The 12,685-nt window shown below is 49.3% G+C and overlaps 1 protein-coding gene across 2 annotated transcripts; it reads right to left on the bottom strand.

Moving 5' to 3' along the window:
• Nucleotides 1-1,812: 1,812 nt before the first annotated feature.
• TGIF1 (TGFB induced factor homeobox 1) lies at nt 1,813-10,352 on the bottom strand. Of its 2 annotated transcripts, none has more exons than XM_061399848.1 (3): nt 10,313-10,352; nt 3,870-4,096; nt 1,813-2,887 (listed from the first exon to the last, which is right to left on the bottom strand). In XM_061399848.1, exons 1-3 carry the CDS (start codon nt 10,335-10,337, stop codon nt 2,312-2,314), a joined length of 828 nt encoding a protein of 275 aa, XP_061255832.1. In that variant the 5' UTR covers nt 10,338-10,352; the 3' UTR covers nt 1,813-2,311. The 2 variants fall into 2 exon arrangements, with proteins under 2 accessions (XP_061255832.1, XP_061255833.1); XM_061399849.1 differs by lacking the exon at nt 10,313-10,352 and adding an exon at nt 9,451-9,833.
• Nucleotides 10,353-12,685: the final 2,333 nt, after the last annotated feature.

The raw sequence follows: 12,685 nt of genomic DNA, 5'->3' as shown, positions 1-12,685 counted from the left end.
AAATCAAAGATGTATATTGTAATCCTGTAAGAACAACCATTAAAAACAATATAGTTTGAAAGAGAATAGGAAACTTACAACAAAATATGTAAAATATTCAACTAACCCCAAAAAAGGCAGGAAAAGAGGAACAGGGGGAGGGGAAAAAAAAAATCCAAATGGTAAACTCAACCCAAACTTATCAATAATTATATTAAATATAAATCAACCAAACACACAAAGTAAAAGGCAGAGATTGTTAGGCTAAATTAAAAGACCCAAATACATTCTATTTTTAAAGAGATGAGCTTTAAACACAAATTAAAAATAAACGAGAAAAGATATACCAGATACTAAGCATAAAAATTATTTCTATTTGTCTCCAACTTGAATATTTTATTACATGTACTTATCCAGTTAATGTTTATTATATACCAGTTATTTATCCACCTGGATCTATTTGGGGTGATTTTTCTGTTTTTAATGTTTGGGTTTCATTTGACCCTTGACATTTATTTTTCTTCTAAATCATATGACTGCTTCCTCCTGCTCCCCCCACTGTATGATTAATGAAATGTCTTATCAAGGGAAGCCTTTCAGGATTTGCTGGCCTCCCTTATCCGCACTCAAAGAATTCCAGCCTTTGATCTAGCTATTAAAGCCAGTAATGATTCTTAATTGCCTGTGGTTTATTTCATTTTTGTTTACCTTGTTCCTTTTATATATTTTATTTTTGGTTTTGTCTATTTCTACGACTCTGAGGTGGGCCTAGGCCACGTCAGACTGACATGCCCTTCATTATTGCCTCCCTCTCAGACTAGAGCATCTGCCTTCTCCTCCCTTGTTTTTCTTTCAGCTCTTAATTGTCCTCATCAGTTTTTCTCTTCCACTTAGAAAAGAGTTTAGCTCTTTTTACTGTAGGGACCTTCTACACAGAATTTCAAAATTAGACAAACTTGAGTTTGCAAGAATTTTTCTACATTCTTTAAACAATACTGAAGCTCTAATGCTCCCTCAAACTTGGACAATTCATAGCTGGGGCAGGGCTGGAAAGAACATAACTATAATAACAAAGAAACTTCATACTAAGCATGACTACAAAGAATGGTTTTGTGGCATGTGACAAACCTGCTCAACCATGTAAGGGAAAGGAACACCACCAATCCCCTTCTAGCCATCCTGGCTTCATAAAGAATTGCCTATTCCAACAAACTCCACTTGTGTCGGCACCACTTTTCACAAACCATGACTTAGAAAAGAAACCTAATAAATTAACAATTATTTGGCAACCTAATAAACTGACAGAGTTGTGGGAGATACAACTCTGCTGTTTTAACCATTTTAGACAGTGCTTTGAAAAATGATTTTAAACGTAAAGGCCTTACCTAACTGGACCACTGAACAAAAATTATTTTAGAAGGTAACATGCCAGAGGCAATACTAAGAACTGCTTGGGTTTTTGTTTACTTCTGAAAACTTAGGCCGCAATCTGATGCTTCGAGACTTTCCTTTTCAACGTGGGTCACAGCTTAAAATATGCAGTCTAGACCACCAAGGGATTTTTGGTTAGCTAAACACCGATGGAAATGATTCATTTCAATTTGTCATGCAGTTTTAAGTAAAGATTTAAGGGCCTGCTATGCCTCCTATCAAGAGTAAATATCACACATCCTGTTTATACAGACTGGCTTGTCCACAGTTGTTCAAAGAGTTAGTGACACCCCCCCCAACTCACACTCCACCCTACCCCCAACTTCCTGCTCACTGGGGTGCTATATTCCTACTCATTTTTAAGAAGTGCCTCCCTCAACAAAATACTCTGTATTACAGGAATTTTTAAAGAAAATACTTTATTATGTCATGAAAAAAATGCATCAATCAACTAGATTCATACTTGTTTGAAAAAACAATTGAAAATTTATTAATTAGACAGTATGTGGGCATCCTGTTCCACATGGGAATGAGAAGATGCTATAGGTTCTCTAAGTATTGCACAGTCTGAAAAAAACACCAACAAAAAAAAAGGGAAGGGAAGGGGGGAAAAAAAAAATCACATGATCTTGGGAACCATCTCACATTATGAATAATCTACCAAGAAACATTAAAAAAAGAAAACCCTTTGTTTCTACAGTAGCTCTGAGTTTATAGTTCTTGGAATGACTGTATTCCACTGACAACATTTCAGTAACAGGAAGCTTCATTTTAGCAATCCCATGTGCAAATATTAATAAAAAAATATATAAAATAATGCAAATTCATCTTTTGCTATCATCCCAGCAATCATTAACATTTTTTTTTGAGAACTGTTTTGCTTGGGAAAAAAAAAGGGGGGTTAAGCCATAAGTTTTGCCTGAAGCTCCATCTCTGCAGCCTGTTTGAGTGCAACATCTACCAGAAGCTGAAAGCCACTGAAATCTTGGTTGAGGTCCGGTGGAGTAGGGGGAGGAGTGTTGAAAAGACCATTCTGTGTGTTTGCACTTGGTCCAGATTTACAGGAGTCCTCTGCGTACATGAGGGAGGTGTCTGTAAAGCTGCTGTTGGCCATCTGCTGTATATCTGTGTTTTGTCCCACACCAACTGACTGGCAGAGAGAGAAAGGCACATCTTTTAACGCAGTCACGGTGGTATGACAGATCACTGATGGACGAGCCAAAATGGATCCTGGGGAGGACGGCTTAGGAGACAGTGGCCTCCCCAGGGCTGGGTTGGGCCCAGCTGTACAGGAGTGAAACGGGCTCTCCTCTAGAGCTGGCATGAGGTTCCTAATGCTCACTGCTGACTCCACAGAGCTGGCTTCAGTCATCTTGGCCCCACGGCGGGAAATTGTGAACCGATTTGGATCTTTGCCATCTTTTCTCAGCATGTCGGGGAGAAGCCTGCGCCGGGCGTTGATAAACCAGTTACAGACCTGAAATTGTACAGGGATGTTTTAGACATGTTAACACTCTGCCAACACGCCTGAGAACCTCCTTCTTATTGCTGAATCACTCAGTAGTGTCCAGCTCTCTGCGACCCCATGGACTGTAGCCCACCAGGCTCCTCTGTCCGTGGAATTCTTCTGGAGTGGGTTGCCATTTCCTCCTCCAGGGATCAAACCCAAGTCACCTGCATTGGCAGGCGGATTATTTTACCCAGAACCTTCTTGGGGGATGCCTAACTGGTCTCTCTCTTTGCGTTAAAGAAGGCATGAAAAGGCTTATAGGAACCTACAAATTTATTTCAAGGTATTTTGAGCCCAGCCAAGAAAGGAGAGGTACTTCCTGTCATAAACTACCTCCTTTTCTAATACAAATTCCCCTTTTGGCTTCTCATCATCCTTAAACCCTTTCAGCACCAAAAAAAAAAAAAAAAAAAGATATACGTTCTCAAATGTCTGAAAATGATTTTAGAGAGGGAAGTTTACCTTTTAACTCTCCCCATATTAACCTATTATCTACTGCCCAGCATTGAAGTTAATCAACTACAGGAAAACCTTCCTGTATGAAAAGAGCCACTCCTCCCAGTTACTGATTTTTTTCCCAGTTCAAATGACTATGTCAACAGACAGGACATGAATTACCTCACTTAAGGCTGTCCTTGTTTAAATATCAAACCAGTTTCCTGGGCAATAGAGTAAGATTTAACCTCCTTTTTATGTTTGGTGCATAAAGGAAGGCTCTTTTAGGCGTTAAAGGAAATGCTGTTTGACAGATGACTGTCAAGTGTTTCTGTTTCTCTAGATAGCTAACAGTTATTAGCTGTTAGCACTATAAACTTTACAAGAAAAAGATATGCCTCCCCCCACTTTGAGTGAGGAGGCAGTTTATGACTTGCTATATAGGAATGCTGTAAAGTGATTCTGGGGCGGGGGGAGGGGGTACCCACCACCCCTGGGAATGCCTTCCCCTTACCTGTAGTGTAGATAAGTGTGTTTGCTGGGACAGTAACGCTTTTTCTTGCTCTGAGGGGTAGGCATTGTATCGGTGTTCATACAGCCAATCGCGGAGAATCTGAACGGATTCCTTGGGCAGGTTGCCCCTCCGCCTTCTCTTGCCGGAGCCAGCAGAAGAGGAGAGGTCCAGGGGACTGTCCATGCTGTCATCATCTTCAGTCTCACTGCCAGACGCGGCCACAACACCTAGGACAGGACAAAGGCCTGCTGTCAGCTGCTTCTATCAGCAGAGCACCTACTGCAAAGCTCACCTCTTTTAAACACTCAGCACAACCGCATTTTCTCAACTTCTGAGAGCCCAGGGAAGCACCGGTGTTTCTTTGTCCCGAACACCAGAGCTCGTCTGAAATCTGCAGGGTAATTCGACTCGCAGCATATTCCAGATCCCCAGCCCATGGTCAGATTCCCTTTTGTACCCACTTTCCTATAGGACTCAACGACTCACATTCCTTTTGAATGAAGCTCAGAAAAGTCTAATCCAGCAAACGAGACAAAGCTGCACCCAAGGCGAATAGCGTGCCACGTGTGAAACAGGAAAGGTGGCACAGCAGACGGGATGTGTCTGACAACCTCCTTGGTGAGGTCATTGCTAACTGGGAAAAACAAGTCAGCCAGTATCTTAATGCATGTTTCAAGCGCTATTCTTCCTCCCTCTTCCACTGAAGGTTTTGAAATAAACTGGAAGATTTTTTTTCCACTGATATAAGGAAGGAAAATTACACTTTTAACCCAGTTAGTATTTGAAAGATAAAATGCATGCCAGAATCTTCTGCCAGTTCCTTTTCCTTTTCACTGCTACTTCCTTTTATTCAAAACTTGACACCTACTTTTAATGGACAGCACTAGTCACTTTTTATTAAATACAAACAACCACTGATAAGTTTCATTGCATAAAAAGCTTTTTCTACTTTTAGTACTTATGTAAGGCCTCAAAAGAGACCTCAAAAGATGTCTAATACTGAGTAAATGTTTAAATTTCTATAAATTTCAATTGCCAGCCTAATCTGAACCTAGAATACTACATATCAATAAGCAGGATTCGGCTTTAAATCATTACATGACAAAGAAAACTTGAATATGCAACTACCACAGGAAACTCTTGTTTACAAGCACTTTAATCCTACCAGAAATTTTAAAAATTCACACACCATAGAGAATATTTAAATCACACATAGACTGGGTTCCACAAAAATTCAAATTTGGCCCTTTTAGACATTTAAAGATAACTCAAGACTTTTTTTTTTCCTGGCCCTGCCTCGAGGCATATGGGATCTTAGTTCCCCGACCAGGGACAGAAGCTGAACCCCCTGCATTGCAAGCTTGGAGTCTTAACCAAGAGACTGCCCCAAATTTTGAACTTTAACTTTCCCCCTTTCAAAACTATAAAAGGCTACTCTGACTAAAGAAATGAAATCTTGTTTTTAAAGCATACTACAGTATGCTCTAAAAACCAGTATTTCTATGTAAAAGAAATTAAAGTAGCATGAAATGTAAAAAACTCTCATTAACATTGTTGACAGAACCTCAAGTAGTTTACTTGGTAGGAAATAAAAACAGAATATTCCTCAGAGTGATAAACCATTCAATGGCTTGTAAAGGAACCTTCCCCAAAACCCTTCCTTTCAAAGCATTTGATGGATGAGAGAGCCCACCAGTTAACTGAATCTAACTCTACTTGCTGACACATTTTCAGTTTTGGACGGCAGGGGGCAGAAGGTGCCGGAGGGAGTATCCGCAGAAAACGCAGAAACTTCAAAAGACAAAAGTAAAGCAAGTTCTAACAAAAGAGGAGGATGATCTTGCAAATTCACTTCAGCTCAAGACTTCAAGAACCAACAGCCATCAGTAAAAGGCCCCGGAATCCTAAATTTTAACCGCTGCCACGTATCTGATGTCTTTCCCCAGAAGACTTCATTAAACTGCTTAAAAAAAAAAAGTTTCAAAAAAGGGAGACACATTTAAAACTGAAAGTGCTTTCACTGTTGAGCAGATGAAAACCTTTTAAAACCCATGTTAAAATTTGGGTGAAGAAATATTGACCAAGAAATCCTTAAGAAATTATAAATATTCCTGCTTTACAACTGCTCTGATTAAAAAAAAAAATCTTAACTTTTAAAAATCGTATCAAATAACTGAATGACTAACACTAATTTGAATAAAGCAATTTATTTAAACTTATCAAAAAGTCTGAAAAGCCAGATCTTCTTCCTAAGGCTATTACTACCCCCCAATCCACAGGCCACCCCCCTCAACTTTTTAACTTCTTAAAAACAGTGTGAAAATCTGCACACTGAACAGTGAATTCCCAACTGTAAACTGATAATCACAAGTAGTTTGAAACAAACAAAAAACCCCTAAAGTGTATCCTTTGATCTGCTTACTTGGTTTGACAAGAAGCCGCCACTCTCAAAACAGGCGAGTGACAGAAGGTAGATACCAGTTAAGCAATACCAAACTGCAGTGACTTTACTGTGCTCTCAGTTCACTCAAATCAATGAGTGCCAGGCCTCCGGACGTCTTAACAAAGCTGAAGGAACAGGAAGTTAAGACTTCAGTCCCTCGGCTGCCCCAGCTGGTATTTCACTACAGCAAACCACGTTTGCTGCTGTCAGGGCTGTTTCCATTAAAACTCTCCCTCCGGATTGTGGCTCAACTTGGAAAAACAAAAAGACTTTTCCACGTTACTCATTTCCTATTGTAAAAGAGCTTTTGAACGCTTTCCCGGTTACGACTTGTTTCCAAACGTCTTGCTCTGCTCATGCTTTAAAAAATGTGGCGATGAGGGGGTGGGGGGACCTGGGCGGGAAGCGGGGATCACAAGCCTCTTACTCCATCCACATACAAGGAAATGTTGTTTAGAAAGCCACAAGATGGCCTATGGATCCCACAACCCTAAAAAGCACTCCCCCCGCCCCTCCCCCCGAATAGGAACAGAGAGAGCGGCAGAGCACGGGGAAGGGTCAGAGATAGTGGTTGTGAATTCGGACTTAAAAAAAAAAAAATCTGGAAGAGGCTAGAAAGGGATCTCGGAATAAGAATAACCAGAGGGATCTTGTAAGTGTACTATTAGGAAAAAGCAAACCTAACAAGTTTCCGGATCTTAACATCTCGGGAGAAGCGACAGGAACCCTACTTAACATCCCGGACACTAGATCCAAGGAGCCCATCCCGTCAGGAGCCGGGAGCAAAGACACTTAGGGGATTTTCCTCAACGAGTCTTCTGCTCGTTTGAAAATCACTTGGGGAGATCTTTTTGGCATCCTCAGTTTTCTAAGGCGGGACACTATTATCACTAACCAGTCTTAACCAACCCCCCGGCTCCACGATTGACTTTTTTTAAAGTGCTTTTATTTTCAACAAAACTTGAAAAGAGTTTCACAGACTTTTCGTTAGACAGACAATAGTCGGACTCGGCGAACCCGGCGGGGCCAGGTCTCTTCCGGAGCCCCAGCGGAGGCCGCTGGGCGCGGGGCCCCCAGGTGGCCGGAGGCCGGGGCGGGGGCAGGCAGGGCGGAACGAGCCGAGGGAGGAGCCTAGCCCCCGCCGGCCCGCAGGCTTTTGTTCCGCCAGTTCAGCGGCCCCCGCCGGAGTCGCCCCTCTGAGCTCACGAGCGAGAGAGCTCGCCCAGGCCTAGGAGTTTCAGATTACAAGAAGAAACTAGAAACCGGGCCGTGAATCTCAACGTCCGGAGGGGCCTGCCCACCCGCGGAGGATTTGCCAGAAAAACCTAAAAAGGGAAAGAAAGCCGGGCCACCTCGGCAGCCTCTGCAGCCCCCGCACGGGCTCTGAACCAGTCGGCGAAGTTTCCCCTCCAACACGTCACCTTCCATTGTTTCCATGAGTCGGCGCGCGGCGACAGGACCGCGCGCCCCGGGGCAGCGCTCCCCGGAGATTCCCCAGGGACCGGCGGGTTCCTGCTGGGCCCCGGCTGAGGGAGGGGGGCTTCGAGGGAAGCGGAACGGGAGGCACGGTGGGGAGGGGATGCCCAGAGCCCGGGGGCAGCCGGGGAGGATCATCACTGCCGCCCCCGCCAGAACCGAACAATGGGGCAAGGCAACCCCTGCTCTCGCACCCCTAGGGGGACCCATCAGAAACACACTTTCCCCCAACTTATCCCCGGCAGTTCACCACGAGGGAGGGAACGCCTCCCTCCCGGGGACGGTCTGAACCTGTCAGTCCTCTCTGAACTGACACGATACCGACGCCCCCGACGCCCCCTGTGCGCGTTTTCTCGCCCAGTCCAGTTAAACATCCAAATTTCTGATCCCCCCAGGTCCCTGGCGAGGGGACGCGGGGAGTTGGTACAACCTCAACTACCAACGCCCCCCACCTCCGCGGGGAACGTTGAGTTTGACTCCCGCCCGCATAGCGAGATGTGCGGGGCTCCGCGTGTTTGAGTCACCGGCCCGGAGTCAATCGAACGTAAGTCCAAAGTGAAAACGTGGCCGAGGACACACGGTTTCGGTCCGGGGCTGCCCGGCTCTAACTTGAGTCTGAACCGTATTCGCCGGACAAGTCTGGAAGAACGTGGAGCAGGAGCCAGTCTGGGCATGCGCAGCACAACCCCCGCCACCCCCTGCGCTGGCTTCCCCCGGCGATTAACTTCTGTTTTGAACCACTCGACATAAATCACAACAGAAAAGCCAACTCCGGCCCACGACGGAACGTTCGGGGTGCCTCCCTGCCCGGGACTCAAAAGTTAACTTCAAAAGGGAGTTAACATTCTTTGACCTTTCGTGGTGGTGGTGGTTTTTTTTTTTTCTCTTTCTTTCTGTGTATTTTGTTTTTAAAACCAGACTGACGGCAAGTTTCAGTTGTAAAGCTTCCAGAAGGCCTGGTGGAAACAATGACAGGCTCGCTCTTTGCATGTCACACTTGGACTCGTTCTCACTGCACGCCTTCAGTCCTAACTCTTCCTCTTGCCCCAGATTCATCGTGGGAAAACTTTTGTGAGGCTAGGAATTCTGGAAAATATAACTTTCCAAAGGGACCGACCCCCGGGGGCGATCTGGGGTCCAGAGTCGCGTTCCTCCGAGGGTGAAAACGCCCCATCCCGGGAGAAGTCGTGCCCGGACTCCGCCGGGAGCGAGTGGGGAGCCCCGGAGCCCAACTTTCAGACAAAGCGCCACAACCCCGCGGACCGGGCCACCCCGGGTCCCGACGGAGGAAAGCGGGACGGGGGTATCCCCCGACTCGGGACCCCACTCCCCCGCCCGCGAGAAGCCACGCGGCGGCTCGGCGGAGCGTGGGGTGTCGGTTTGGAGACAATGAAACTTGGAGGCGCACAAACAAGGCGCGGAGCGTGCTTCTTGACAACGTGCCAGCAGCGTGGAGAGGCCCGTCTCCCCACAACAGCCCCTCGTGTTGTGTCTGGAAGGAAAACAGCAACGGCCGTTCCAGACGCAGCTTCCACAAAGAGGACGGCCGCGGCTCAGGCCTGCGAGCCCCCCGGGGCGGAAAAGTCCGAGTCACCCGCGCCGCCCGGCGAGCACGTTGCCCCGGGACCCGCGCCCAGGGCGCGCGCCGCCCGCAAGCCTTACCTTTCTTGCTTTTCATTCTGGAGCTCCCCGGCCAGTGCCAGGCTACAGCGAGGGTCTCGAGGGACCAGGAACGGGGACGGAGGGGCCGAGCGGTCGTCCTCCTTCCCGGCCGACTCTCCCGTAACTTGGAGGACGCGCTCCAGCCGTTATTGCTAAACACGGCGGCGCTCGAATCCCAGGCGCCCGCTCCTCGGGCGGAATTCAAGTGACACTCGGGCTTCCTCCCGCCGGGATCTTCTGGCAGCGGGCCGGGGACGCTCCCTCGCCCAACTCGCTCCCCTCCCCACTCCGTTCCTTTGTTCGCGGCTCCTGCTCGGCGCACCTCGGCGCTGTCAGAGTGAGCGAGGCAAGGAGGGAAGGTACCGGAGGTCCTGCCTCCGCCCCCAGCCGCCCGCCCCGTCCCCCGCCCGCCCCACCGCTCCTCCGCCCCTCCCCCGCACCTTCCAACAGCCTAGGACCGCTCTGAGCGCCCGGGCCGCGCCGCTTCACCCCGCGCCCCCGGGGCGGCTGTCACCGGTCCCTCATGGGGACGGCCGGGCTCAGGAACGCGATCCCTTATCCCCGCCGCGCGCCCGCCGCCCGCATCCCCGGCTTGGCGGCGGCGACACCAGCCAAGCGCCCTGAGTTGCTCCCTTGGGCCTTTCTTCCAGGGTCTGGCGAGGGTGCGTTTGGTTAGGAAATTGCAACAGATGGGGGGGAAAAATGCCGTTCCCTCCTCCACCCCAGGGAAGAAAAAGCCTTCCCTTTCGATTTTGACAGCTGCCCCAACTCCACCGGCCCAACTCAGGCCGCAGGAGTACACAGCCGCTGCTGATTCAAGGGGCGGGGCTGCGCAGGAAAAGTATTCGGGAAAAGAACCAACTTCTTCCAGGACGCGCTGCTGCCATTGACACGCGCGGGCGCGGAGCGACGCACTGTTCTTCTCCCGGGGCTCTTCCTCCCAAAGCAACAGTGGGGGGCGGGCGGGGCGATGGGGGGAGGATGAGACCCAGACACCCTAGGCGAAAGTCTGTTGCCCCCGGCTAAAGCTGCGAGTTCCGGACTGGATTGCAAAGCAGTTTCGAAATCTGACATGTTGCGGACAGACACTTGTCATGCTCACATGCTCTTTAAAAGTCGGTGCCTGGAGATGGCCCGGACGCGCGCCCGCCCCGCCTGAGACTCGGCCTGACACCCCATCCCCGGACCCCCTCGTCTGTTTCGGTAAACGGTCTACTCAGGACTGAACATCCTGCTAGGGGACCCCTTTTCCCCCACCACCCCCACGCCCCGGTATTTCAAACAGAAACTATTAAGTAAACACATGTTCCTGTTGGTTTATTTTGGTTGAGAGTTAGGCGGGCTCCAGCGGGAGTTCCTGGATGAAATTACCCATTTTAAAAGTCCAGATGCTTTAGGCTGATTTCAAGAAAGGCAGCCCCCTCCCCGCCCTCTCCTCTGGGTGTAGTTTTTGCGTGTCTGTCCCGTTGTTTTGAAGTCAACGAACTGTCACATGCCACACTAAGACTTTCCCCATCATTAAAAAAAAAAAAAAGTAAATAAGCCCGGTAGAGACGTCAGCGCCCGAGTCTGCCACCAGCTTGTGCTCTGCACTGTCTTTGTTTTGTAACCTCGATGAAGAACCGGCAGAAGTTCTGTGGAAATAAGGTTCAACCCAAGAAGAAATAAGGCGGCCAAACCATGACTGACTAAAACTTTGGAGCCTCTGTTGTCGGATTACACTGAAAATTAAAACCAGCCTCCCACGCACTCACCCTCCCAAAACAAGGCACCCACCCACTCCACCCCACCCCCCGAGTGGCTTAAGGCCAGAGTTTACAAAGCTTGCGTGTTGTTTTTTTTCTTCCAATTACAGGACTGAAGATGAATAAACAAGGAGAACAGCGTCACTCTAAAAAGGCGGCAACCTTTCGATTCCCCTCCCTCCCCCAGCGGTGTGCCGACGGCTCGACACCTAAGAGAACACGCGTCTGAAACGGCCGAGCGGGGAACCGAGGCCTGGGGGGAAACCACCAACCCGGAGGCTCCCCTGCCCCTTGCGGGTTCTTCCCTGCCCGGCTGGAGACGAATCAGCGGCTGCGCCCACGCGCAGCACCGACGCGGGGCGGGTAGGGGGCCGCCGGGGCCGGGGCCGGGGCGCTCCAGGCGTTTGAAGGACGGCCGGTCGCCGGGATTGGCGGCTCGCGGCCGTTGGGGACGGGGAGCTGGGCGGGGGGGGGGGGGGGGGCGCGGGAGGAGGAGCCGGGCGCCTACGCTGCGCCGCCGCCGCCTGAGTGGCAGGAGCCGGGCCGTTACTGCGGAGACGCTTTGTTTGCTGACTTCGAAAGCCGTTCCGACTGCCTCGGCCGCTTTCGAAGCGGCTCCACGAAACACTCTGCCTCCGGGTGGGCCTCGCCCTCCCCCGGCCGCCGGCCTCGGCGCGCGCCCGAAACATCTCCTCCTTCCGCGTGCCTCCGCTCGGCCACGCGGGGGCTCTCCTTCTGTGCACAAAGGTGTCCTTTTCTCCGGCCAAGTCAGCTTAGCTCCTGACGGCGATTCGCAGGCAACCGAGATGGGAACGGAGTTCACAGCTAGAAAACCAACTTTGCAGGGGAAGTGGGGAGCGGCGCAGAGGATTAACAGTCTCTTTGAAACTGCGAGGAGGAGGAAAAAGTCAAATTTTCCTCTCTCGCTGTAAGTACGGCTTGATCCGGGCAATGCTCACCTTTTTCCTCGAGCGAATCACATCGAAGCAGTCACTAAAGCTGGCAAGATGCCCCTGAGAGGAACCCGGGGACCCTTCTGGGTGATACACGGCACACACACCCCCGCCCGCCCGCCCCCCCCCCCACACCAGAGCCTGTCCCAAACTTGTCTTTAGATTTGAAATTTTGGGGCATTCTGGAAGAAAGTGCCTGGAGTCTGCGTGACACAGGCCAAGAAGACAGCCCCACAAAGTGGGCTTGAGGAACCAGCAATTGCTTAGGATATTTTTGTTTATTTGCTTCTCTCAAGGTGGAAAAACAAGTTTCAGTTCTGGCTCTGTGAGTCCCTTCACGTACCCGGCAGGGCTGATCCAGTGACTTTTAAAGATTCTTTCCCCTGTTTGGGGGGGAAAATGTGGATTCACATTGACTACATATTATTTGCTGACTTCATGTGAATATTAATTATATTGGAAAGCTGCCTGAGTGAAGAAAGAGGAGATACTTGATGACGTTTTACACCATTATTTTTTTCCCCCTCCAAGCACACA

Source organism: Bos javanicus, chromosome 24, assembly GCF_032452875.1.
Source record: "Bos javanicus breed banteng chromosome 24, ARS-OSU_banteng_1.0, whole genome shotgun sequence".
NCBI classification, from domain to species: Eukaryota; Metazoa; Chordata; class Mammalia; order Artiodactyla; family Bovidae; genus Bos; species Bos javanicus.
The sequence above is the reverse complement of the archived record's forward strand: the minus strand, read 5'-3'. Positions and strand labels throughout refer to the sequence as shown.

Excerpts from the sequence above, each read along its gene's own strand:
- TGIF1 (XM_061399848.1), bottom strand. The coding sequence starts at position 10,337 with ATGGCAGCAGCGCGTCCTGGAAGAA. Across the intron at positions 4,097-10,312 it reads AGCAGCGCGTCCTGGAAGAA|GTGTTGTGGCCGCGTCTGGC; the intron begins GTTGGTTCTTTT and ends GTCCTGTCCTAG. Across the intron at positions 2,888-3,869 it reads CACACTTATCTACACTACAG|GTCTGTAACTGGTTTATCAA; the intron begins GTAAGGGGAAGG and ends GTACAATTTCAG.